The sequence below is a fragment of the Brachionichthys hirsutus genome, chromosome 15, assembly GCF_040956055.1.
Source record: "Brachionichthys hirsutus isolate HB-005 chromosome 15, CSIRO-AGI_Bhir_v1, whole genome shotgun sequence".
Lineage (NCBI taxonomy): Eukaryota > Metazoa > Chordata > Actinopteri > Lophiiformes > Brachionichthyidae > Brachionichthys > Brachionichthys hirsutus.
In genome coordinates this window covers 12374987-12402751 of record NC_090911.1, presented here as the reverse complement: position 1 = coordinate 12402751, position 27765 = coordinate 12374987, and the positions used below count along the sequence as shown (strand labels likewise).

Here is a 27765-nt window from a genome sequence, read left to right as displayed (position 1 = left end):
AAGGCTGGAGGCATCGGGGCGGAGCCAGAAGCGGCTCCTTCACACACACGCGCACGCACACACACACACACACACAGCATGACGTCATCATCAAGCTAACAACACTGAACTCAACTCAGAGCTCAAGTCCACCAAAACAAGGAGAAGCTTCGTAGTAATGGGCGCCGGCGTTTCGGCGCCCATTACCGGCCGAAGCGGGTCGGGCGGATCCGATCCCACTTGCCTGGTCGCAAAACGCCGGCGCCCTGATGCTGGCTTTGAGGTCGTGACTCTAACTTCCCTGATAGGACAAATTTGGTTATGATGTTCAGATGCCACGCCCCCCATCCCCCCCCCCCCCCCAAGAATGCTTTGTTTTCCTTAAGGCTAACAGTCCAACTGAAAACAAAGGTAATGCTAGCTAGCAAAGGCTAACACAGACAACATCTGGCTAGCTAGTGTACGCACATAACACTGACGGGCATACGATGCGTGAGGCATGTATCCACAGGTAAACCAGGAATACTGTAGTGCAGAGGTTCGTTTTGTTCGCAGAACTCAATAAAATACTGATTTTAGGAAACTTCATTGGCAATAAAAAGGTATAGAAATCTCTCTGGACTTTACAGGTTAAAATCAAACGGAGCGATGCTAGTAACGATGCTAGTAACACTGACCAAACGAAGACAGACGCTAAAACAACCCGGGGTGTCTCCGTAACGAGGCGAACAAGATGGGCGCGTTAAAATCTGCACTTCTATAAACAATTGTTAACACTGATATTTCATTTCACAAGTTTTTTTTGTTTTTTCGTTCAGGCACACCTGGGTTTTTGTACACAGTAGTGGACCGTTAGCATCCGGTCGGTCGTCGTCGAACCGCCGGAGCTTCTCTGCAGTTCCGTCGACGTTAACGGCCGACGACTTGGAACTGTTCCTTCATTCGTCCTTCGCCGCTTCCTCTGTGGGTTCGGCGCCGACACTTTTGTCTTTGTCCTCCTTCTCTTCCGATACTTCCTCCTCTTCAGCTGCTTCCTCCTTCTCTTCCACCTCCTCTTTTGCTGCTTCCTCCTTCTCTTCCATTATTTCCTCCTCCTCTTCAGCTGCTTCCTCCTTCTCTTCCACCTCCTCTTTTGCTGCTTCCTCCTTCTCTTCCACGGCTTCCTCCTTCTCTTCCATTATTTCCTCCTCCTCTTCAGCTGCTTCCTCCTTCTCTTCCACCTCCTCTTTTGCTGCTTCCTCCTTCTCTTCCACCTCCTCTTTTGCTGCTTCCTCCTCTTCCACATCTTCTTCCTTCTCTTCCATTATTTCGTCCATCTCTTCTGCTTTTCCATCAAGCATTTCCACCGTTTCCCCCACCTTTCCGGCTGTTTCCTCAACCTCTTCGGCCGTTTCCTCCATCTCTTCTATTTTCCCCTCCACTTTTCCGGCCGTTTCCTCCATCTCTTCTATTTTCCCCTCCACTTTTCCGGCTGTTTTCTCCACCTCTTCGGCCGTTTCCTCCATCTCTATTTTCCCCTCCACTTTTCCGGCTGTTTCCTCCACTTTTCCGGCCGTTTCCTCCATCTCTTCCATTTTCCCCTCCACTGTTTCCTCCACCTCTTCGGCCGTTTCCTCCATCTCGTCGTCCCTCGTGTGATTGTCCCCCAACTCCACCTCCACCACGTCACAAACAAAGTCTTGACCCCCCCTCTGCGCTTCTGCCTCTTCCTCCTCCCTCATCAGCTCTTCCTCCGTCATCTCCTCCTCCTCCTCCTCCTCGTCGTCGTCGAAGTTCCCCTCGTAGATCTCGCACTCTCCGTCGTCCACCTGGATGACCCGGATGTCGTCCATGCAGATGGCCTCGTCGTCCTCGTCCTCCTCTTCTTCGCTCTCCCTCTCGTCCGAGTCCAGTTGGGAGGGCGGGGTCGTGGTCCGGCTGTCCGACTGCGGTCCGACGCCGGGGCTCCCGAACTCCGACGGAACCGTGCCCAGACCCGAGCCGGAGATGGAGAGCGGCTCGTCCTTCTTGCAGTAGGAGTAGCGGTGGTTCATGTGCTGGGAGTAGGATCCGGAGTGGGAGAAACGCTTCCCGCACTTGTCGCACTGGTAGGGTTTCTCCCCGGAGTGCAGCCGCGAGTGCTCGATCAGGTGGTGCTTGTGTTTGAAGGCCTTGTTGCAGATGTTGCACTCGTGCGGCCGTTTTCCTGCAGGCGAGGAGACAAAGGGTCAGAGCAGTCCCTGAAGACAAGCGTCCTTCCTCAGAGACGCCGGAACCCGAAGGAACGACACCAGGCCCGTTTGCACCTCACCAAGGAAACGTGGATTAACGGAGTCCATGTCACCGCGCCTGGCTTTAAGTTTAAGGGCTGAAACGGCGCCTGGCTTTAAGTTTAAGGGCTGAAACGGCGCCTGGCTTTACGCTTAAAGGCTGAAACGGCGCCTGGCTTTAAGTTTAAGGGCTGAAACGGCGCCTGGCTTTAAGTTTAAGGGCTGAAACGGCGCCTGGCTTTACGCTTAAAGGCTGAAACGGCGCCTGGCTTTACGCTTAAAGGCTGAAACGGCGCCTGGCTTTACGCTTAAAGGCTGAAACGGCGCCTGGATTTACGCTTAAAGGCTGAAATGGCGCCTGGATTTACGCTTAAAGGCTGAAATGGCGCCTGGATTTACGCTTAAAGGCTGAAATGGCGCCTGGCTTTACGCTTAAAGGCTGAAACGGCGCCTGGCTTTAACTTTAAAGACGTACCTGTGTGTTCGTATTTGTGCCTGAGCAGGGAGCTGCCCTTCTGGAAGACTTTGGAGCAAAGGTCACAGGGGTAGACGCCGTTTTCCAGCCGACGCTTCTTCGTCAGGACGGCCGAGTCGGAGTCGCTCGGATCGTCCAGCGCGGGAACGCCGTCGGGGCTGTCCGGCTTCTTGTCCTGCTGCTGGACGCCAAAGAGACAAGAACAGTAGGGCAAACGCTTCCTGCGGCGGGCGGCGAGCCGGCTGCACTAAGAATGGCGAGCGTCACCAACCTTGTGGCCGTTGAGCACCACCGTCTTCGCGCCGGCGGCGCTTCCACCCGTGGCGGCGTAGGTGTAGGTGAGCTGCGGGATGAGGATGCGTTTGGTCGCCGTGTTGATGGCGCCGAGGCATCCGATGGCGCCTTGGCCGGCGATGGCCACCAGCGTGGGCAGCTGGGCGGCGCCGACGATGTTGACCGGCCTCCCCCTCTGAGACGTGGTGACGTAGATGGTCCGGCCCTCAAACCGCTCCTTCCTCAGGCACGTCAGGTTGAGCGGCTGCTCCTGCTGCTTCGCCGGGGGCGTGGCGGCTTTGGCTTCGGGCGCCAGGTGTTTGGGGAGGGAGAGGTCGAGCGGCTCGTCCGGGTCCTCGGGTTCCCTCTTCACGATGACCAGGTCCCCGGCGTTGAGGCTAAACGGCGAGGAGTCTGCAGGAGAAACTTCGGCAGAGTCGGGCGCCTTGTCGGGCGTTCCCTGGTCGTCCGCCGCCTCTCCGTCCCGACTCAAGCCGACCGCGGCGGCGGTTTCGGTCTCTTTGGGGACACGCCGGTCTTTGCCGCAGTTCATTTTGGCAAACCACTTCCTGACCACGTCCACGGGAATACTGACCGACTCGGAGATCCTCTCCAGCTCCGCCTCGCTGGGATTGGCGTTGGAGGCGAAGTAGGTCTTGAGAAGCGAGAGGAGGTCCTCCACGGGCGGCTCCTCCAGCGTGACGCCGGCCTCGCTCAGCAGGTCGGCGAAGGAGGGGTCCAGGGCGGCGGCCGAGTCCACGGCCTCGCCGTTGGCCGCCTTGCGGTGCTGGAGGAGGTGCAGCGCCTCCAGGTTGTCGGGGCAGTCGTCGCAGAGTAAGCACTTCGTGCCGCCGCCGCCGCCTTTTGGCATCTGAGCTGTTTGGGCGACTGAAGTCTTCACAGTTTCTGTTGGCGTTTCCGCCGCCGGCGCCGTGATGGCCACCGCTTTGGGTTCCGCCTTCACGGCGCTGAGGTCGGTCACTTCTGGCGTCGCGGGTTTGACTGCTTTGCTGGGGGCGGGGGCTGCAGCAGCGCTCACAGTGGGAGTGGCATTGTGTTTGTCGCCGAGCGGCGCAGGCTGGGAGGCGGCGGCGGCGGCGACGGAGGCGGGGCTGATGCTGTAGTTGATGATGATCTTCGTGGTGCCGTCGTGATCCACGAAGGCCGGCAGGCTGATGATCTGCTGCTGCGGCTGCTGGACCACGACGCCTTGCTTCCCGTGTGCCACGACGCCATTGGCTGAGCCCAGCACCTGCCTGAGCACGTTCCCGTCCATCGCCACTTTCAGAACGTTCTGCAGGTCGTTCAGGTTAATGCTGATGGGCGACATCAGGCCCATCGTCGGCACCACCATCGCCACGCCTTGAGGCGCGGCCGCAGCCGCCGCCGCCCCTCTGCTCGCCGCTCCGTTGGCGCCGGCCGAAGTCGCCGGCGGCGCCAGCTTGCACTCGTACTCCACGGGTTCTGACTTGATCTGGGTGACCGGGAGCTGCTCCTGGAGGGGCTTGCTGTCGCTCTTCTCTTTCAGAATCCCGCGGGCCGGGGCGATGGCGACCGGCGCGGCCTGGGCGGAGGGCTTGACCAGCGAGCGGGGGACGCCGTTGGGCGGCGCCGCGCTCACGCACTTCTTGCTGCTGATGTGGGAGCTGTAGGAGCCGGAGTGGGAGAATCGCTTCTTGCAGTTGGAACACTCGTACGGTTTCTCGCCTGCAAAACAGAAGCGAGGAAGCGCGCTCACATCCGGCCGGCGGCGTGCTGCGGGGGGGGGTCGCCGGGGGCAACGACTCACCGCTGTGAATGCGCAGGTGCTCCTTCAGGTGGTGCTTGTACTTGAAGGCCTTGGAGCATTCGGTGCACTTGAATTTGCGGGTTCCGCCCGTTCCTCCCGTCGACTGAGACGCGTGACGCTGGAAAGGAAAAAGCGGGTTGTGAAAGGAGCACGAAGGAGACGCTCGCCGGCGGGGGGGGGCGGGGGCTTTACGGCTACCTGCTCCCTGCTGCCCCGGTGGTGGCTCATGTGCCTCTCCAGCTGCGAGCGGTAGGTGAAGGTGTAGCTGCAGTGCGAGCAGCTGTAGTTGTCGTCGCTGGTCTCGTGCCGGTACTTGATGTGCTCCTTCAGCGAGGCGTTGCGCTTGTAGCCCCGGGAGCAGTAGGGGCAGGTGTGCAGCTGGGAGAAGGAGTCCGGCGTGCCTGGGACGGAGACCAGGAAGAGGAACGTTGAGGGGCGGAGCTCCAACCCGAGACGGGAAAGCGGCGGCAGACGTTACCGTTTTCGTCGGCGCCGCCGGCCTCTGCTGGGCTCTGATCGTCCTCGGGAGCTTCGGGGTAGATGATGGGCGTGTCTCCCTGCTGGAGAATCTCCTCCACCAGAGTGTCCTCCTCTTCCTCCTCCTCCTCCTCCTCGTCTGAGGCACACTCTTCTTTCACTAAAACAAAAAGCAAACATAGGAAGTTTGGTGCTGTAAATTCTGAACTTGAGGTGCAGTTACACAACGTCTCCACTAGAGCAGCAGAATGCTTCGTGATCATCTGCGATGAAGTTCCTCTTCATCAACTGGAGGCATCCTTTATCTCGAGGATGAAGAAGACGATGCTTGAAGGGATACTCCGGTCAGCCGAGGGGCGTCGGTTCTCCGGTAATGCGATCCAGGCTTCAGTCTCCCAGAATGCAACTGGGAGGCGTGTTTTAAACGCTACACCGAGCGTCTGCTCCTCATTGGCCGGAGCAGAGCGACATCACACAGCTGTCCAGATGTCTGTCGCCGCGCCGACGATCAGCGGTTGGACCGTTAACTCACTCGCATTGGACAGGACCGAGAACTCGGGTGCAACCCTGAGCAGCGTTGCCATGGCGATCAAACATTGTAAATGCAGACAGGTGCAGCGGTGTGTGTGTGTGTGTGTGTGTGTGCGTGTGGAGGGGCGGGGCCAGGCTGAGCGCTGCTGAGCCTCGTTGTAGACGATCGGATCGCTGCTTCCCATGACCTCATCCAAATCCCGCCTCCCCCTCAGCCACTCGTCTACCTCTCTCACACGCTCCTCCTCCTCCTCTTCCTCCACCTCGTCTTCGTCTCTCTAAAGACCCGTTTAAGCTCCCTGGACGTATGACAGGAAGTCATACGTCCATTTCTAACCACAAATCTGCCAACACACGCCTATAATAATAAATATACGAGCCTTCCGTCCACTAGAGGGCAGTGCCGAGCCATCCTGCCTCGTACCTTCGTCCCACCCGAGTTCCCTGGAGACGTTCTGCAGCGCGTCCCTGTGTGGGTGTATTGATGATTCCTAATCGGGTTCCACCCCTGAAGAGCCATCCTCCTCCTCCTCCTCCTCTTCTTCTTCTTCTTCGTCGTAAACCTGAACCAGCTGGTTAGCGCTAAAGGCTAACAACATGCTGCCCTCCTGGATCAAAGGGAACCCGAGGACGCCATTAAGGGTCACACTTTAAACGGCGTGGAGGAAGTGATGCAATAATGACACCTCTGTTTTTATACGAATGAGTGGAACCCAATCGGGTGATGATGTCATCCCGTTGTCACGGTTTCCAGTCGATATGCACAAAGGTGTGTCCCACCTCCTAACTCCTCCTCCGGATTCTAACCTGCGTCTGTCTGTGCACCTCCTTCCCTTCCTCCTTCCCTTCCTCCTCCTCCTCCTCCTCTTCCTCTTCCTCCTCCTCTTCCTCCTCCTCCTCCTCTGCATATTTTCCCACCGCTCTCTACAATTATACTGAATGCCTCGAAAAACAGCCGCGCAGTAAAGACGGCCTGCAACACATGGTGAATATCAGAATGAATGAAAACAGGAAGTCACGGGGCGCACTCACACGCACACGCGCACGCACACGCACACACGCACACACACACACTCGTATACCTTGCCAGAGCCTGTCACTGTGAGTCCGTGTTGGATTTACAGGCGGGATCGATCCGGTCCGGCCCGCAGGGGGAGCAGCGGCCTCAGCACCGCCTGCTCCCCCTGCTCCTCCTGCCTCCTTCTCTCCCCTCAGAGGAGGAGGAGCCAAAGGTGCGACAGGTCAGACGGTCCAGAAGTAAAACCTTTGGAGGCTTCGGCTCCGCAGGAACCTTTCCCTGGACTTCCCTCCCTTCAGAGCTCCCGCGCTCTGGTCATGTGACCACTTCCTGGTTTAATGTTTTGCTCGAGGAGCGACGGGGACGCTTTGGACGCTTTGGACGCTGTGGACGCTTTGGACGCTGTGGACGCTGTGGACGCTTTGGACGCTGTGGACGCTGTGGACGCTTTGGACGCTGTGGACGCTTTGGACGCTTTGGACGCTGTGGACGCTGTGGACGCTTTGGACGCTGTGGACGCTTTGGACGCTGTGGACGCTTTGGACGCTGTGGACGCTTTGGACGCTGTGGACGCTTTGGACGCTTTGGACGCTGTGGACGCTTTGGACGCTTTGGACGCTTTGGACGCTTTGGACGCTTTGGATGCTTTGGACGCTTTGGACACTTTGGACACTTTGGACGCTTTGGACGCTTTGGACGCTTTGGATGCTTTGGACGCTTTGGACGCTTTGGACCGCAGGTGCAACTGCAAATGGCGAATCTGACGATCAACGGCTCAGCGATATTCCCAAAGTGACCCATTCCCACGTTTCCCGTCCCGCATGAGAATCATCTGAAAGAGAAGCCGGGACGGAAATGAGACGAAAGCGGAGACCCCCGTCTGAACCCTCGACGACCCGGACGACCGGGAGCTGAACAGAAGCCGGAGCGCAGCCAAATCTTCCGGCGGATAATTACCAGCTAACAATACCCAAATTGGGAACGCCACCTACGGCTTCAAACGGCGAGGAGGCGTTCATACGACGTCTGAGAGGAGGAGGAAACCAAAGCCAAGGAGATGAAAGGATGAGCGTCTGGAGGAACGCCAGTCGCTCCTCGCATCCGCTCCGCCTCCACGGCTTTGGTGTTTCCTGCTCGGCTGCGGCTGCGCAGGAGATGAAGGCAGGCGCCGGCGCCGGCGTGGGCCGGGCTGCTCGTTGGGATCCGAGGACGCGGCGCAGGCGGATCAATCGCTGCCGTCCCGCGGCGCTTCCGTTTTTAGGTTGCGCCGATCCCGATAATGAGCAACTGAAAAGATGCTAGCTGGAGGGCGAGCTAGCATTAGCCGCGGACCGAAAGCAGTTTGTCTCATTTGCATATTATTCACCGGGAAACGTCGATTCGGTTCATTTTTATTTCCACAACGCCAGGAAGCGCCTTGGAGACGGAGGCAAGGAAAAACTTCCCTTGGACAGGCAGAAACCTTGGACAGAACCTCATAGTGACGGTGCGCCTTACCTCCGTTTAGGGAGCCGTTGTGTGGGAACACTGCGGCGGCGGCGGCATGGCGGCCCGGCGGAGGCGTCCCGTCTGCGTTGGCGCCCTCGGGCTCCAGCAGGCTGTCCTCCTCCACGATGTGTAGCTTGTCCTCGTCGTCGGAGTCCGAGCTGGCCTCCAAGCCATTGTTGAAGTTTGTCACTGCGGGGGAAGAGAGGCGGAGGTGAGCGGCAGGTGGGCGCTGGGAGGCGGAGCTCCTCGTCGGCGTGCCGCCGCAATCAGCTGCAGCCCATCAGCGGGGCCGAGGAAGCAGCCTCCACCGAGCTACAAACGCCGGACACCGTCTGGAGCCGTCCACTTCGTCTTCACGTTGGACAGACGGGACAAAAGTCCCGTCGATGGGCTGGAGAGTAAAACGTGTTTTCTAGCGCTGCAGTCGGTTTGTCTGAGGGCTGCAGCCTCCTAATGGGACGTCAGGGTGACAAATGGGCAGGGCTCAGCGTGTGTGCGTGTGTGTGTGCGTGTGTGTGTGTGTGCGTGAGTGTGTGTGTGCGTGTGTGTGTGTGCGTGCGCTCTCAGTAGGGAGCTTGTGTGTCTGGGCAGAAGCGCTGAAGGCGCCTAAAGAGGAGAAAGTATTGGGTTGTTTGTTTACAGGTGACAGGTGAACACACACACACACGCACACACACACACGCACACACACACACGCACACACACACTACACGCACACACACACACACACACACGCACACACACACACGCACACACACACACGCACACACACACTACACGCACACACACACACACACACACGCACACACACACTACACGCACACACACACACACACACACACACGCACACACATGCACACACACGCACACACACACACACACGCACTCCTGCTGTACGTCACTCCTCCAGGAGGATCGATGAGAGGCTGCAGCGTCTGAAATCCAATCCTGCGTCTCTGATTGGATTGCTTGGCCCAAGCCCCTCCCCTCCGCAACGTTTTGCAAGAAATCAGTTCAATCATTTTTTGCTTAATGCTTAATTAATTAATTAATCAATTTATTTATTTATATTAAAGTTGCGTCTCTAATTTTTCTCAGACTTTGGATTCTCACCAAAGCATAATGGATGCATCCAGGTCCCATCCGAGCCAGAACCAGAACCAGAACCTTATGAAAGTTTATTTCCTGATGCAGTTACCAACACAGCCTACAGGGGGCAGCACCGATCAAACCAGAGCGGGTGTGTGTGTGGACCCAGAGTGAGTCACCTGTCCACATCATCACAACAACACATGAACAGTTCATCTTCTGTCTGTCTGCTCAACGACCTGCTTCAGAACCGGAACCGGATCCAATCTGGATCCAATCTGGATCTAACGAGTCATGAGAACACAGCCTGAACTCCTGAACCGATTCTGGGTCATTCAAAGGAGGAATTTAAAACTCGATCTAAAACCACGGCGAGAACCGAGCGGCAGCAGGTTTACAGACGTCCTGCATGGAACAGGTGACCCCGGACCGGACCGGACCGGACCGCGTGTCCGGGTCAAAGGTCGGCTGCCCTGGAAACACAAAGTAGAAGAATGAAAAGTACGACTCGGTAAAAAAGTCGGTTTCAACGCCTAAAACTCCTCCCTCATTCAGAGGTGGCTCAAGGTGTGCATGTGAGTGGGCGGAGCTTCTCTGCAGCTGCTCGCCATGTTTACTTTAACCCCAAAATCTCAACCTCATGGTGGCGCTAGCGGTCAGGTTTCAGCAAGCTATCCAATGACAAGCAGCAGCTAACAAATAAATAGCAGGACGACCGATCATTGATCATCAATTAAAGGCATTGATCACTGCCTACAGCTGAACAAACACACACACGACACACTACAAAAAGCACTCCCCTCCTGTGTGTGTGTGTGCGTGCGTGTGTGCGTGCGTGTGTTGACCCAGTGCAGCTGTGCAGTGTGGGACCTCTGCCAAACCCCTAACAGACAATTACCCCTGTGTGTGCGTGTGTGTGTGTGTGCGCGCATCACTAAAGATGTCTGTCTGCTACTAGATGTGACCAGACTTAAACATGGTGAGCAGCTGCAGAGAGGCTCCGCCCACTTAAAGGGACAGTCACGTTAGCTTGTTTACTTTTAAATATCGGCACGCAAACAGAAGACAAAAATCAAACATGTAAAAGCTAAGGGGGTTAGCATGTTTGACGACCTGACAGCTAAGTCCCACGCAGCAGCGGCGGCTAACGTTAGCATAGAAACAAAGGGTTCTGCACATCAATCTGGTCCAGTCGGTTTTGGATTATTAGCACGTCTGGAGGTAGAAATTATGGAAAAAGATACAAAAGGAACCATTAAAGTTTTATCTTCTTTAAAAAAAATGCAAGAGAAGCAGCTTCCTGGTTCTAAAAGGAGGAAAACGTTGTTCCTGGCTGAGAGTCGGACCGTTCACCGAGTCTGGAAAATAAACCGCTCCAGCAGCAGAACGCGAGGCGCGTCCGATTTACACGCAGATCTCAGATCTGGTTTCTCCGTTTTAATCCGGTTACGTAAAGTACGCCGAGGAACACCGGCTTACAACGGCGTGCCCGTCGCTCCGGATCCCCAGCGCTGCAGGGACCTCGTCCTCCGCTGAGTCAGACATGAGGTCAGACACGAGGCGGCGGCGGCGTCATCAGACAGAACCGGGGCGTGGCCGCTAGTTTCCCTGGCGCACAACCCGTGTTTCCACGATCACCTTGATTTAACACCACGACTACCGCTGGAACGGCATGCACTGCAGCTATAAACACACGCACACGCACACGCACACACACACGCATAGGAAAACCCCGCTAGTCGCTCTCAACAATTCAACCCCCCCCCCTCCAGCACAGAGCATCTGCCACGTGTGTGTGTGTGTTTCATTTCGTGCACGTGATTAATAACAGTACCGAGAACGTGCTCCGAGTGTGTGTGTAATCAGGACTCTCCAGCTGCTTCCTGTTCAGGCCTCTGTGGGCGGGCCCTCAGTGCTGCATGAAACCTGAAGGGCCTCACGCTGCACCCGGACCAGGACACCTGATGGAGGCGGGGCGGAGCCATGTTTTATTTATTCTGCTTCCTTGTTATATGGCACCACCAGGGGGCGGCGGTGAGTCTGGCTTCCTACACGAGGTCCCCCCCCCCCCCCCTTTTAGCACACCGTCTAAGATCTAGACCATCCCAACAGTTCCTCCATGAGAAGAACCAAGACACAGTGGAGACACGAGCTGACTTTAACAGGAAGAAACCTCCAACAGGTCCAAGACTCAGAGTGGGCGGAGCCTCTGGTTTGGTGAGAGAGACAGAGGAAGTGAGGGACAAGGTTCAGTCTTCGTTGTCGTTTCGTCTCATTTCATCAGAGTCTAAAAGGATTTCCAGCTCATCGTCGACGAGCAGTAGTTTCAAAATAAAAGCACTACAGCTCAGCCTCATCGTGAGGTCACATGACCACGGCAGCGTCACTTAAAGGACAGCCGTGGATGCCTGACTTTAATGATCCCTAAATGTAAACATCAATGACTCTTTTATGGGCGGAGATTCTTCCAAGCCGCTCTTAGAAGCGAGTCTTACGTCATCGCCAGCCTGCCGGATGTTATTGGGTGACCTACAGACGACGGACGGCGGGACGGACGGCGGGACGCCGCTGCCGACGTCCTTCACCCCCGGCTCCGTCTGGGACGTGACTCAGAGGACGCCGGGAAAGACACCCGAGGAACCAGACGCCGCCGCCGCGTGGCGCCGCATCCACAAGCGTGTCGGGGGGAGGAGGGAGGGGCTTGTCAATGTGTTTACAGCTAGCTCGTTAATATGGTAATTAATTCTTATATTTATCGCCACCTGGCGGCTTGTCTGGGTTCTCGTCTGATTGATCATTGGTCGATGTGTTTTAAGAGCGATCGTGTGTGTGCGTGCGTGCAATGACTCGCGCCCCGCAGGCGATGGCGCCGCACCAGAGCGTTACATAACACTACGAGGCCGTCGATCCAACTGGAGTTCATCAGCGAGTCACATAAACACTAATGAGAGAGGAGGAACGATGGAAGCAGCTCCGGGCCGGAGTTTTATATTGAAACGCTCATCAAGCGTCCAGAAAGCGGAATTCTGCTCCGACACGGAACGTTAATCGAGATGCTTGTTCCCGTTGGATTCGGGCGTCGGGTCGGAGACAAGCGTGGGCCCAAGAAGAGCTTTCTGTGTGTGGAGAGGAACGTTTCCGCACCGTTTCTGCTCGACTTCCGGTGAAATCCGCGATAAAGAAGAAAAAAAAACACGGAATTCATGCTCAGTCAGCAAAATCTGCAGATTCACAGTTTGAGTTTAGTCAAAAAAGCAACAACAACTCTAACCGGAATGGTACGCCGTAAAGGAATATAATGTTCAGTAAACTCCGCCCCTCCATGAAGTGTGTTAGCATCCAGCGAGCAGAGGCTGCAGCTGCTACACCGCCACCTTCTGGCTGGAGTGCTACAAAAATATTTTATAAAAAAATCTGTTTGAATGTTTGACAATAAAGAACGAGCCATGCAAACAGAGGCGTCATGTGACCAGAGCGTAAGCCACAAATGTCCAGCTTCCAGGGCGTCTCTCAGCGTGACCTGACCTCTGACCTCTGACGACACAAAAGAAATCTGAGAGGAGCAGAGCCAGATTTTAGCTTCTGAACCCGGAAGTCCATAAAGCAAGATTTATACCTGCAGCCCAGATCCGTGCTGTCACACACACACACACACACACACACACACACACAGTGAGCAGACCTCCATGTACAGGATGTGACATATGCGGAAGTGGGGAGTTCATGTGATGAGTGGCCACTTCCTGTTTACCTTAGTTTACCTTTTTATCGTCGGCGTCTTTAACAATAACACAGACGTGTTTTAATGCGCCGCCGGGGGGGGGGGCGGCCCCTCATCCATGTTTCACGTCACATGACGGCGTCGATGCTAGCTTCCTGGCGGCCCCTCCCACCACAGAGCCATCTGTCTCCCCACCTTCACAGCGCGAACGGAGACGATGTCTGCCGGCCGGTTTGACCAACAGCCGGGAGCCGGAGGTCGTTTGGTGGAGAAGCCTTTGAGTCTCAGACGAGGACGAGTTTGAGGGCAGGGCCTGAAGTCAGGCAGAAAATAGCTCAGAAAGAGTGTGTGAGTGCGTGTGTGTGTGTGTGTGTGTGTGTGTGAGTGTGTGTGTGTGTGCCTTCTCAAGGGTGCCTTGCCAAGAATAGGCAATCAAGAAGAGCTGGACTGACCCCGTTTTCTTGGAGTCTCTGAAGCGGACTCGTGGAGAGAAAGGGTCGGGATCGTTACATAAGCGCCGCTCCCAGCAGGAAGCGCGTCTGACAGCCGGACCGCCGCCGGGCCGCAGACGCACCGCCTGCACCGCCGCCGGCAGACCAAAGACCGGATAAATCAGACGAAGGTCCAGCAGGCCGGCGGCCCGTGAGCGAACTCCAGAGGTCGGGACTCTTAACCCGACCATCCCCGGAACGCCAGGGTGAGCGAGGAGGAGGAGGCCGACCGTCAGACGGAGAAAATCAATGCGATTGCTTGGATTTCGATGCCAGGGGCCGCACAGGAGCCAAAGAGCGACTGATTCAATTTAACTAAGACAGAGGGAGATACAGGCAGTGTGTGCACGTGTGAGAGAGAGAGAGAGAGAGAGAGAGAGAGAGAGGGGAACTGCTGTAGCAGCACTTTACTCTCTTTTTGTCATTTCTTTTATGTCGGTTCCACTTCGACATTAAATTTTGTCGGTTTGCTAAAAGGCTGTGTGTGTGTGTGTGTGTGTGCGTGCGTGTGTGTGTGTTTCATCCATGCATCACCTGTGACTCAACACGAATCTACAGACCTCTTGTAAAGCCCTGCTTCTGTGGGGCTAACAGGCTAACAGGCTAACATTGTTCCTCGGGAGCTGTGTGTGCGACAGCCGAAGCTCAACCCTGACAAATGTAGCACAGCTAGCCTCCCCAACAGAACACGTCACCTCGCTTGGGCTAGCCGGTTAGCTTAGCGCCACCGGTCGGCGCTTCCTCGTGTTTTGGGGCTAATCATTAAAATACCTCTGAAGAGGCGTCATCAATAACCGGCCGGAGGAGGCGAAGCTGTCGCTGCGATCGTTTATCACGCATCCTGTTAAAGTTCCTGCGTTACGCAACACTTCCTGTGTTCACTTCAAATTAAAGGTACTGCAGAATTCTTTTTTCACTCAAACTATGAAATTCCTGAAACGCAAACGACTTCTTCCTGCGAGGCGTTTTTTGTTCTGTCAGACCGTTTTGTAATCCGGCCCTCAAGTCAGTCGACCGCGGCGTCTTTTATGAGACGTTAAAAGTCTCATAGTGAGTCTCAAGCCCGCTAGGAAAAAGTGAGTGTGATTCACGCCCCTGAACGCATCACGCTGACGGACGGACCATGAAGGCAGCAGCCGTGTTCCAGAGTAAGACCAGAGGCCAGAGATTCTGTGCAGCCAACGAGCGCTAAAGAGGTCGGAAAGGTCAGCGCCATCATGAGGGGAGGGGGAGGGGGCAGAAGGACAGGTCAGGGAGGAGGGGGGAGGAGAAGCCGTGAGCACATGGCCTCTCGCCACATGAGGCGAAGGAGAGGAGAAAGCAGCAGTAAACGTTAGCGTGGAGACGGGAGCCAGAACCGCTTGGGTTCGGGTTCAGCCCCCGGAGAGTCAGAGAAACACGGCAAAGTAACAAAACTACAATAAGTGACGCATTTAAAGACAACAAGGAGGCGCTTGTTTTATGATTCTGCTTCAACGTGTTGAAGAACCTTTACAAACGTTTCCTGATCAGGATCACTCCCAAAATGAATCGTCCTCGAGGACATGCTAGGGCCAATGTTCATGCTAATCATGCTAACTAGCACACAAACAAACCTCCCTGGCTCCGGTTCCGGACGGAGGACCGGGTACTCAGTTCACACCCTGCTTCTCCCAGACCTGCTACAAATGACAGATTTTCAATTTGGACGGGGACTAATTGAATTCTGTCCATTAGGCTTTGCCTCCACCTTTCATTGATGGCAAACAGAGGATATCCGATAGGTAATCAGGTAATGCAGAAACATTCCCCTGATCAATAAGCTGCAGCCGATTTATCTGGAGCCTGCGTAGGCTGCTGCCAGAATATATCTAGCACATAAATCCTTCGTATTGGTCTGGGCCGCCGGAGTCCCGTCCTTTTCTAGTCCTCCAGAATGGATCTGCGCTCCGGCTAACGTCGGACACAGCGTTCCGAACGGGAAGAAACACTTCCACCTTATCAATAACGATCTGTGGGCCTGATTTATGCCCCGGCCGGTTCCGCTGCGGTCGTGATCTAAAACGTAGCACCAGCTCCACTACGTTTCCTGCTCAGTATTCCGATCACGCTCCCTCCCTGGATGAAAACTCCTTGGGAAATGTTTCGGACGGCTGTGGGCTCCGGTTTCAAGCAGCTGCTTAGCATCGCTGAAAACTGGGGATGATTATGACATGTCTGTGTTTAGCTGCTCCTGCAACGAACGCCAGCTCACGGCGGACGTGCGTCCCACCTGGATCTGTGTCTGCACTCTGCTTTACTTGGCTAAGGCTAAGCTAAAACATGTGCTAAGCTTAAGGCTACGTGGGTCTCCTTGGAGCTTTAGCAAACGTGCCAAAACGCACACACACGAGTTGGAGTTGTGTCACAAACGCAAGCTGAGGTCAGCTGTAAGGTGAGATCGGTTTCCCTCCTGAAACGGGCCGTAAAGGTTCCTTAAAGGCAAAGCCACATGGTTTATATGCTGTCCCTGCATTAACGCTAACGCTAACGCTGCGTCCAACACAGAAGACCAAACCCGGTCATGTTAGCTCAGGGCTAAAAGCTATCACAGGTTTGGATTCCAACACAAAAACACTTTCTTTACATTTTACCGGATCTGGGTAACAGAGTCTGAAGACGTGATTTAAAACAGCAGGAGGCTAGAAAGCTAAGCTAACAGCTGCAGAGATATGCGCTGCAAAAACAGGAGCAGTCCTGGCGCCGCCTTCCCTTCCCCCCCTCCTCCAAGATCTCTCCACCGCCAGCAGCCGACTTCACAGCATCTCATCATTTTACATCTTGTTGACGCCGTCGGTTTAAAGTCGGCCATCTAATAATGCACGGCAGGACTTGGCGGCGACGGCGGCGAGCTCTGCGGGCGGCGCCTCAGTTTTACCTTTGCTAAATGATGGCCGCAGCGCTAATGTCTGGATGCTAGTTCCCTGCTCTGAGAGGCCGAGAGGACGGGAAGCATGAGGCTGGATGAGAGACTGTCCCCGGGTACCCAGAGCTGTTGGGTTGGTTAGAAGTTCAACCGGACCCCTGAGAGTCAGAGGAGGTCCAGCTGAAGACATTTAATACAGGAAGCTCAGGACTATCTGGGATCAATTATCACTCCGAGGATCTTAATTCTGACACGTCTTATTTGTAGGTTTTAATAAAGATGGTACCGGTTCCTGGAATATGATGCTGGAGTCAGTTTTTAGTAAACGGGCCAACTTTAATAGGCTTAAAGTTATTGAATTCATATAAAAAAGAAAGCTAGCATCCAAGCTAGTTAATCTCCAACCAATTAATGCTAATTTACAACAGGACTGAAGAAGTTGTTGACGCTTCAATCTAAATTGTCAGAATAAATTAAAATTGGTTACCTGCTGGTCAAAATCGGTCTCTTCGACCGGAGCACCGGCGCCGGTTCTCCGTGTCCAGTGCATGATTACCGTTAACACCAGGCGTAGACAACAATAGCGCCGGTGCTACGATCGTAGATAACGGGTTAAACGCGTACGTCGTTACAAAAAAAACTCCTATTTGGAGAGTGAGAGCGAGCGAGTCTGTCCTGAGGAGGCGCGGCTCACGCAATGGGAGGAGTGTTTTATAAGGAGGTCTGCCAGCTGTAACCGTTTTTATGAGACCTGTAACTGAGGATGAAACCGGAGCGCACCTGCTGCACCGGGAAGGGTATAGAACACACACACACACACACACACACACACAGACACACACAGGTGAGAATGATGCTGTTTAATCAGCTCCTTGATGAAACACACCTGTCGGGTGGATCAAGAGCTTCACTGTTGAAGAGGGGAAATAACCTCCTTTATAATTTCTCACGTCTGTGTCAGACTGGCCTTTTATTGGAACCGCCCCCAACGCACACCTGGGCAGCAACCACATCATCTGCTGCACCTGTCGGGCAGATGGCTATCGCCACCAGCTAAATGCAACACGCTAACACGAACCTGTTGCATTGATATGAGGACTCCATCATCAAAGGAACCTTCAAGGAGCTCGAAACGGCCCGACCTCTCCCGAGCTAACGCCACGTTAGCGCTGCAGCTAATGAGGGTCGATTGAAAACATTAAGAGCGGATTAAACTTCTGACTGTGCGCTCTTTGAAATGGCAGATGATCGAGAATTTCCCGAAGCTAAAAGTGACATTTTCAACTTGCCGGGTCTAAGACCCAAAGATATTTCATTAAATAAGAGATAAAAATAAAAATAAAAACCAGGAGATGTGCTGACATCAGTATCCGATGAGCCCCCAGCGACGGACGGCGGAAGCTCATCTTTATTTTATGATGTTCAGGGAGTCTGAAATCCAATCTGGGATCTGGGATCGTTTCTTTCCAGTCAGGCTGTTAGCGGTTAGCACATTAGCTAACATTGGCGGGTCGACTCCTGTTGTATTTGTAGTTCTTTTCTACCCAATCATCAGAAAAACACGGCTGATCACCTCCCCCATCGACCTATGACAGGAGTCCGTGTGAAATGCTGCAGTCATGTGACTCCATGGCAGGAGGGAGGGGGGGGGGGGGGGGGCGGGAGGAGGTGCTGTTGTCACGGCTCCGGTACGAAGGCGTCGCTTCGTGGCTACAGCTCAACAAAAAAACCAACAAATCAGAGAGCAACAGCCTCCTGAATTACAGAAGCGTCGCCCCCGGCGATGTCGTCGCTCCATCCGTCCAGCCCGGGTGTAATTCATCAGGGGGGGGGGGGGGGGACGACGACACACCTCCATTAGCGCACCTCCTCAGGGAGCGGGGAGACTAAAGCACAGCACTCAGGGAGCGCCCCACACTTTACCCTAACGGCTTCATCAAGTCTGCATCCCACACGCACACACACACACACACACACACACTCACACACACACACCAACCTCTGGGGGGGCCAATTAGCAGCCATCACCTGAAATTCAATAGCATCGCGTCCTTTCTTTCAGCCTCCACCGTGAATCTGAAGGATCTTTAAAAGTACGACTGCGAACGTTCCTGCATCGACAAACGGATCTGACTCCGGATTGTCGGATGTGAAAAGACGTGCACGAGGCGTCCCCCTCCTCATCCTCATCCCAGACCCTCGCCCTGGGAGGGCGGAGCACCACCGATCCACCAATCACAACATTTTCAATTATCAATCAACACGTCTGAGTCTCCGTAGGCCCACTTCCCAACCGGAATGACGGCCGGCCACCAATCACAGCCAGTCAGAACCAATCACAGCCAGATCCAACCAATCACAGCCAGGCAGAACCAATCACAGCCAGATCTAGCAGGGGGGCAGAGAGGAGGATAACTCCTCTCCTGTGAACTGATTTAATTATCTCCTCCACTCCCACCCGTCCTGTTGCTGCTGCACTCCCCGAGGTCCCTGGGGGGCCTTTAGTGAGTCCCGCCCATGCTAACCCACCTGTCCATGATTCATGTGCTCCAGCCCACCGGGGGGGGGGGGGGGGGGTTGGCACCTCTCCTGCTCCTCCTGCAGGATTCACAGATGAGCTTTTAACATGCCACTCAAGTTCAGTAAACTGGACTTTAACTTTGCTCTCCCGTTTTGCTCGGCCCGATCCACCAGAACCGGGCCTTCGTCTTCGTCCTGGTCTTTTTCTCCTCACTTTTCTGCACTTGTTTTCTTTCCGGGGCACCTTTGAGATGTGTCCCACTTTTAAGAGCAGCACATAAAGAAAACTACGAGAGGCGACTTCGGCGACCCACATGCAGGGGGGCCGGGACACGGTCTCTGGTGGACGCCCGAGTCCCGGAGCTTTCCACAGACTCCCTCTGAGCTGCAGCATGGAGGCTTCTGTTCTGCTTAGGCGGGAGGAGAAAGAAAGAATGGAGGATGGCAGAATATGCAAATTGTGCCGCCACCAAAGGAGAGGGAGAGGAGTTTCCCACCAGCTGAGAGTGAAAGAGTGCCCCCCCCCCTGCCCCCCCCCCCACCTCACCCACACACCCTTTGAATGAGACTCTTTCTTGTGACAATCTGGCCTGCATGCACATATAAGCGACAAAACTCATCTAACGCTCCTGCGGAGGAGTTTTAATGCACGCAGGCGGGATGCTGGTGCAAAACCCGATAAACCGGGTCGCTCCGGCACCGCGGCACTGATTCGGGTCTTAGCTGCTGGGAGCCTCTTGAACGCATGAATATTCAGGTGGTTTAATGAGGACGATGAAAGGGAACAGCAAAAGCAGGTTACGTGTGGAAATGTGTTGGTTTCCAGCACCGGCGGCGCCGGAGGCAGAAACTCAGATTCCAGCTTCAGCTTTTCTCAAGCGGAGGCGGCTGCGAGGAAACCGCCTGCTTAACATCAATTTTAAATGGCGCTGTGAGTTCCGATGGCTCTGCTCTAATCTTGTTTCACTCGAACATGGAAGACTTCACGAAAGCCCGACGCTTGCTTCCGTATTTTCTATTAGCGCGACACAATCTTAACTTTGCTGACTACAGCGGCTTTCTAAATGAAAACACTCGGCTGTAATTTTATTTGTGGCGTTTGGAACGTGTGAATAAACTCATTTCTGCAGCTGAAGTAGGAATATCAAGAGCGCAGAGACCGTGTGGCCATGGCTAGCACAGCGTCGTTAGCGGCTAGCATAGCGGCTCGCGTGACGTTTTAGGTAAGCGTCAAACAAACTATTTCTAATGACGTCATGCTAATAAGAGCCAGCCTTTGTGCGTCTTCCTCTGTTGCATTCTGACATTTGACCTCTGACCTCTGTGTGTGTGTGTAGGGGGTCGTCTCCACAGTGCTGTTTGATGACGTAACAACCTTCTCAGGGCCTAAAATCCACGTTGGCGACCCACAACCAGGACGTTTAAAACCAGCTAGCAGCAGTTAGCAGCTAACGTCCAGAAACAACCTGCAACGACTTCATAAACTCTGGTGTGTATTTTTAAAGGCATCTGAAGCTGGTGCATATTTATCAGGCCGTATTGAGTCATCCCCTCCTGCCTTGATGTGTTCAGGTATCTTTATCGACCTCCGTCCGACCAGAACCGACCAGAACCCGACAGAATCAGCAGGAACCGCTGCTTCTCCTCCGGTCGCCACGGCGATGCATGGAAATCAGAACAAGCCGAGCGGCGTTGTTATGCAAAGTCCGGAGGAAAGTAGCAGTTTCCCACCTTAATGCGCGCACACACACACACACACACACACACACACACTACTCAATTAGTCACAGAACTGATGCACCTCCCCCTCTGCACCATAAAAGGCAAAGGGAGGAGTTAATGCTGACTTGCTAAAGACATCCTGCAGTGCTTTGTCATTCCAAAGGCCCATTTGTGCAACGAATACACACACGCGCGCGCGCGCACACACACACACACTCGCAGCCCCAGGCTCTTAAACACAAGGAGAAAGTAACATGAGCGGTCGACCAATGGATGAGGAGCAATTAGCACCTGCTACTCTCATCGACTGCAGAGACGAGTTTTATTATTTTATGGACACACGTTAAAGTGAAACGCAATCAGCCGTCGATCAGCTGATCACAGGCGCTGCGGCATCAGAGACGGTTTCACCACGAAAGCTAAACCTGACTGGCGTTGGCCCCGACAGCGGATCAGACGGATCACTCGAGCGCCGCTGATTACAGCAACAAACAAACAAACCAACAAACCAACAAACCAACAAACGGCTGTTATCTGAGAGGAGGCGTGGCTCAGCTGGAGCGCCTCCAGAAAACGGACCAATCACAGCCAGGCGGTTTGAACACGCCAATGACAGCAAATCTGTGCGTCGCGAGAGATTCTCCTTTAAAACACCGATTCACTCTCACGTCAGCAGGGGGCGGCGCGGTGGCGTAGTGGTTAGCGCTAATGCCTCACAGCGATGGCGGGTTTGAATCCGATCCGTGCACAGTTTGGGTTTTCTCCCGCCTCCAAAAACATGGAATTTAGGTGAACTGAACACTCTAAATTGTCCAAAGCGTGTGAGTGTGTTTGTGTGTGTCTGTCTCTGTGATGCGCTGGCGACGCAGCCGGGGTGTAACCCCGCCTCTCCCCCATACCAAGCAGGGATTGGCTCTGGAAAAGTGGGAGCAAATGGAGAAACACGACCGCGGCGATCCGGGAGCTTTCCCTGTCGTGACTGCTGCCTACATAATTAGCAGCTAAATGAAACGCTAACTACTGCTAGCTGCCTCGTGGTTGTGGGCCCGGCGCCGGCCCGGACCCGGCAGTCGCTGCTGTGTTTATCCTATGCTATGCTAACACCAGGCTGCATTCCTCTCCTCCATAAACTGCAGTGTTAGATTACAGCCCAGCTGAGAGCGATCTGATCCACAAACCTGCAAGAGGAAATGCACCGGGGGGGGGGGCGGTGCTTCTGCAGGATACCTGCAGAGGGTCGACATGCGGTGGCGCTGCACACACCGACTGAACGGTCCCCCCCCCCCTTCGTATTCCACGCAGGACGCAGCAGCTCTAAGGTGTGACCGTCCCGGGTCGGGTCAGGTGAGCGCCGGCCCCTTCAAAGCAGCGCATCATTCCAGCAAACACAACGTTTAACAAACCGCCGCCGCCGCCGCCGCCGCCGCCGGGCCTCCCTCCGCTGCACGAGCTCCTCCAGCTTCTAAACAAGAGCTCGGAACAGCCGTCAACGTGAAAATACTCAAATAATCTGCCTCCAGATTCTCAGGTGGGAAGATTCGGTGCTTTGAAAACAGGCAGGCATTCTGCTTTGTTGTTGTTGTTACAACAGATCAAGTATAAGGAGAAAATAATCCGGATTTAGTTCATGCCATTCATGTCACTGTGAGGTGACTCTTTGATGGGAACCCCCGGAGGACCCCCCCCCCCGTGAGGACCCTCCTCCGCACCTCCTTTGTTAATGAACGCTGAGCCGGACAATGGCGGCGTAGCGGCGCCCACATCTCTAAAAAGCACGCCGGCGTTCTGCCGTGAAGCTAGCGTGACGGAGAGAATCACGGTGAGGCCGCAGCGCTCTGATTGGCTGGAGAGAATCATCACCGCATCATCAATGGACAGAACGCGCCACGCGGCACAAGCCCACGCCCACTTATCTTAAATGCTAAGCTACATTAGCAGCTGCAGATTGTGTTCAGACCTCTTTGCCGCTAATAGCTGATGAGAGGCGCAGATCAGACGGTTCTTGGATGGCGTCGCTATGGCAACCAGCTAGCCGGAAGTGGCAAAAAAGTAGCTGACACCAGCGATGAGTCAGCCGAGGTGAGAACTACAGATAAAAACTACAACTGCGAGAGAAAATGCTGACGCAGCCGGATGGGAATAAAAAAATACGAGAAAGTTTGCGCACCTTGAGCAAAACAATAGGATCACGTGACCCGCAGCAACCGGAGCCTTTAGCTGGTAGCATCAGCAGCTGCTGCGATGACAGGCTGGAGGTCACGTGACATTAACCGGGGCTCGCGCGCCCACGGGCTCAGGCTGCGACCCCTCAGAACCGGCGGAACCGAAACAAAGGAAGCGCCGTGCGGAAAATCAACGCACCCCGTTCCATGCGGGATGCTTTCATATGACGTCACGCGTCTGGGAAAAAGGAGGGGGGGGGGGCATTAACGTGTGCGCGGCGGGCACCACGGATAAATCCGCTAAGGTGTTGCGTCACCGAGCGTCCACCTGGCGGTCACGAGCCCAGGAGAAAAGCAGCAGCCCCGCCTTCACCGCAGCGACGCCCCCCCCCCGCGCAGGAAACTAGAACGAATTACCGCAACACAATAGATGGAAACGGGGGGGTCGACGGTGGACGCGGCGGGGATTAACCTCCTCCTCACGCGCAACGATCACGCACGCACACGCACACACACACAGCGACATAAAACACGAACATGCGGGTCAGAAATGCGCGAGAATGACGGGAGGCGAGCATCCATCCATCCCCCCCCCCCGGAATAAATCATCTCTACCTGCACACGTTGACATCTGGAGCGGTTTTGCGCGACGCAGAGCTGCGGGGAACCGGCGAGCGGGTCCTGTTCCGTTACCGGAGAGCCGCAGGTGTCGTTCCGGTCTATTTCTAGGCCATTTGTCAGCCCCGTTATCCGCGTTCAGGTAAACATGACGATGACGATGACGATGATGATGATGATGGCTCCTGCACGGACCCGCAGTCACCGCCCCGCCCCCCAGCTCACACGCCGCCGTACCTCAGAACGGTGTCTAAAAATATATTCATTTATTGGCTGGTGTGACGTAGGAGGGGCGAGGACAGGTGAGAAACCGACCAATGGGGGGCCGAGGCTCCGGATCTATTATAATATCAGAATCTAAACGATGCTTTCATGTTTTACTTCATAATAAAGACTATTACTCAGAGGGAAGCGTTATAAAGCAGTAATAGACGATATTAAATGATTATTACAAATAAACTCCGAAAAAATAATCATTATTGACGTTTGATGATCCCGAACCGACAGGTGCGAGAAGCGACGTCCGAACATGTGGCGTCGGAACCATCAGCGAGGGACTCGAGCCGAAGACCCGCCGGTAACGGGACTCGAGCCGAAGACCCGCCGGTAACGGGACTCGAGCCGAAGACCCGCCGGTAAACCCGCCGCGTCCATTAGTAACGCTAATCCGGCGCGGCGCAGCGAAGACGCGCAAAAGTGAGGAAGACGAAGTTTAAATCTTCATCAGGATCAAAAGCACAACCTGGAGTCTCACCTTCACTCCGGTGCGTGAGGCGGCGCCGCCGTTACCGGGAGGGTGACGCGGAGGATCAAATAAACATCCCGTGTGCTCGCCGTCACCGGGGCGGCGGCGAAGTGAACCGAATCCCGTGTAAAACATCCCGCATTCGGCGCGACGGTTCGATTCCCCGCCGGGCCGTCCACGCAAACACGCAAAGTTGGATTATCTCACAAGGGAGGGGCTCCCCGCACCGTCCGGCGCGGGTCGAGCCGCAACTTGGCGTGAAACTCCCCCCGCAACAACCTCGCCCTGAAACGCGTCCGCTGAACTCCACGCTGCGCCCCGCGGGCCACGCCGCGGCGTGAAAAGCCCCGCGCCCCGCGCGCGCCGCCGCCAAAGTGCTGCTGCGGGACGGAAAGTGGCGGAAAAGTGGAAGGAACGACCCGACGGGAGGTAACGGGCCCGCACCGAGCGCTCCCCGGGACGCGCGGATAACGGTCCCCGTGCGCCGCTAGGCGGGGGGACGGCGGCCAGGTATAACGGTACGCCGCCGCGCCGGGACGCGAACACTCCCCGAACTCCGCCGAACGGGCTCCAAGTCACTCCGAACGCGTCCCCGGTGCGGTTTACCGACGGAAAGCCCCGACCCGGGCCCCCCCGGAAGACTCACCGCTGCTCCGCTTCGGGTTCGCCTGCTTCCTGCGCTTACACCTGGGGCCATCCGCCATGATCCTCTCGCTGAGTCTGAGGCGCAGCCGCTCGAGAGTCACCTCCTCCTCCTCCTCCTCCTCCTCCTGCCGCTGCTCCTGCTCCTCACCCCTCCTCCTCCTGTCCGCTTTGCGACATCACCTTCCCCCCGCGGAACACCTGGTTTGCGACCCTCCGATCGCCTTTACGGCATCACCTTCTTGACGCACCTCAGCGCGCGGCCCCTCCTCCCGGCCGCACGTGGGCGTGTTTTCAAGCGGAGGTCCGGCGGCCCCGCCGGGGTCGCGACGCGCCTCCCACGGGGCTCTGCTCCTCCCCGAGGGCGAGGAGAACCGCGGAGGTGTTTCTCCTCCCGAGGAGAGAGGAGCTAGTACTTCAGGAACTGTAGTATTTCTCTGGAATACTTCATACGTCGTAGTAATCTCTATTTGTACGACATTGTTGGAGTTTTTTTACTCCGCTACTTGAATTAATTACCTTTATATAGATCTATAGTTAATTATTACTATAGATTAAATAAAGAGTTTTTATATTAGCCTCTTTTTTTAGCACCTGTAGCATTAAAATGATGAAAAAATATATTTCAGTTAAAGTTAATTATCATTTAAAATAGATCTATTCTCTGTAACGAGCACTTCTGCTTCAGATATGAAGCAGACTTTATTATCAGTCTAATTTTAAAGCACTTTGAAGTTTATCTTACCGGCAACGGGGTATTCTTGGCTGTATTTATAATTAGTTCTATTGTATTTAAGTTTTTAAACATGTGTGTGAGCAGGAATGTCACGAAACCAGTAAGAAAAACGGTGAATCTTGTGTTTAATTTCCACTTTGACCAATAAAACTCACGTTGTAACGACTACAGGAGCCTCCGAGGGACAATTCGTGCCACCTTTACCTCACAGGTGCCACCAGCAAATAGCAAGAGTTCAGTTTGTGTTATAACTGTAGTAATATATATGTAATAATAATGATTCCAACGCAGGAGCAGCGTTTCATGGTCCAGGAGTCACATGACAAGGGTCAGCCAATCAGGGCCCTGCTGCGTTTAGGTGACCGACGTAACGCAGCTGTTTGGTGGAGGTTTGCTCTCCGTGGATGATGTCATGATACTTTTTGCTGTTATGGACCAGACGAGTTCCGCTCAGAAGTAAAGTAAAATAGAACCTGGAATGCCTCCGAGTCCGACTCGTGAACGTTTTAGAGTTTATTAGCGGTTCCGAGCAGGTCAGGGCGGCGGGTTTAACGGCTCCGACGGGCTATTCTTGTACCTGGACCGATCGGGTTTCCATCCATCCATCCATCCATCATCCAACGTCAGGTTGGGATCGGAATGGATGAAGGTTTTTCCAAACGTCCCTTCCCCCCATTTTCCTCTTCCTCCTGGGGGATTCCGAGGCCTTCCCAACCCAGATGAGCTACGTACCCCAGCCGGTACATTCTGCCCCCCACCCCGGGGTCTCCTTCTGCCTCCTCCTGTTTTTTGTTGGGGATTAATCCTCCGAAAACCTTTGCGCATCCAACTTTCCTTAAAACTGTGATTTTCTTCTTCGTTGGTGAAAATCCGTGCAGCTAACTGACGGTGGAGGAAACATCCCGTCCGTGGTGGAGGTAAAAACCAACAACCCGCTGAAGCCATGATGTTAAACGGAGCATCAGCCAAACATGAAATCGTCTCGCCGTAAACACCGGCAACTCTTTTATGCTAGCAAAAACCCTTTTTTGCTAGCCTTCAAACAAATCTTTATTGACAGCTGTGAGCAGGCAGACCCCCCCCCCCCCCACGGGGTCAGCAACCTTTCAGCAGTCGGGTCACGGTTTAACAATCAGAGCTCACAGCGGGAGCGTCGCGTCGGAGCGTGTCGGAAGCAAACATTTGGGAAATGTACGCCCAGCTTCCTGCCCAGGCTCAGGTTTAGCCGGCGTGCTAACACGCTAACGCCGTCGTCGGTTCAGACGTTGCAGTTTCGCTTCAGACCCCGATGTCTCGCCTTTTACAGTAAAAAACAACCTCAATCTGTTTGGCTATTATCAAAGCACTTTTTTTTATTGATTGCTCATCGATTGAGACAGTTCGAGCAGAGATTCAGGTTTCCATTTGATCCTGTTACCTGAGATAAGAGTTGTGTTTGACAGGACAAAGTCTGTCTGCAGACAGGTAAAGCAGGGGTCAGCTGGATGACCACCCCCTCAGGTGTGTGTGTGTGTGTGTGTGTTTGTGTGGTAACACTCTAAACATCACAGGAGCGCACAAAGGTAACGTTAGGACGTGCACGTCAACACTCGCAGCGCAACAGATTCAGCCAAATGATTGATCACAAATATAAATCTGTCTAAAATGACTGGACTAAGGCCCGCAGTTAGCCCGCCATGAACCGTGTTAGCATCGTAGCATAGCGTAACGAGCTAGTATTCTCTTGTTGCTATTGACGATGTAGATTTCAGAAAGCATCGCCGCTCCGAATACTCCAACAGGCATCGGCTCGATGTCGCCACGTTAACCAACAAACAATAAGCTTCAGGTTCACAACGACACACACAGACACACACAGACACACACACAGACACACACAGACACACAACGACACACACAGACACACAACGACACACACAGACACACAACAACACACACAACGACAAACACAGACACACACACAGACACAGACACACACCGACACAGACACACACTGATACACACAACGACACACACAGACGCACAACGACAAACACAGACACAGACACACACAGACGCACACACAGACACACACAGACACACAACGACACACACAGACACACAACGACACACACAACGACAAACACAGACACACACACAGACACAGACACACACAG

General features: G+C 54.5%; 1 protein-coding gene across 1 annotated transcript; it reads right to left on the bottom strand.

Moving 5' to 3' along the window:
- Positions 1-382: 382 nt before the first annotated feature.
- On the bottom strand, positions 383-24935 carry LOC137904986 (zinc finger E-box-binding homeobox 1-like). Its single transcript, XM_068749211.1, has 8 exons — positions 24878-24935; positions 8289-8468; positions 5244-5402; positions 4964-5166; positions 4766-4883; positions 2975-4683; positions 2704-2884; positions 383-2164 (listed from the first exon to the last, which is right to left on the bottom strand). Exons 1-8 carry the CDS (start codon positions 24933-24935, stop codon positions 918-920), a joined length of 3855 nt encoding a protein of 1284 aa, XP_068605312.1. The 3' UTR covers positions 383-917.
- Between the last annotated feature and the right edge of the window lie 2830 nt (positions 24936-27765).

Bases quoted from the DNA above. Each gene is read 5' to 3' on its own strand.
- LOC137904986 (XM_068749211.1), bottom strand. From the start codon at position 24,935: ATGGCGGATGGCCCCAGGTGTAAGCGCAGGAAGCAGGCGAACCCGAAG. The intron at 8,469-24,877 runs GTGAGTCTTCCG...CTTCCCCCGCAG, and splicing joins GAACCCGAAGCGGAGCAGCG to TGACAAACTTCAACAATGGC. The intron at 5,167-5,243 runs GTAACGTCTGCC...TCTCCGTCCCAG, and splicing joins CGGCGGCGCCGACGAAAACG to GCACGCCGGACTCCTTCTCC.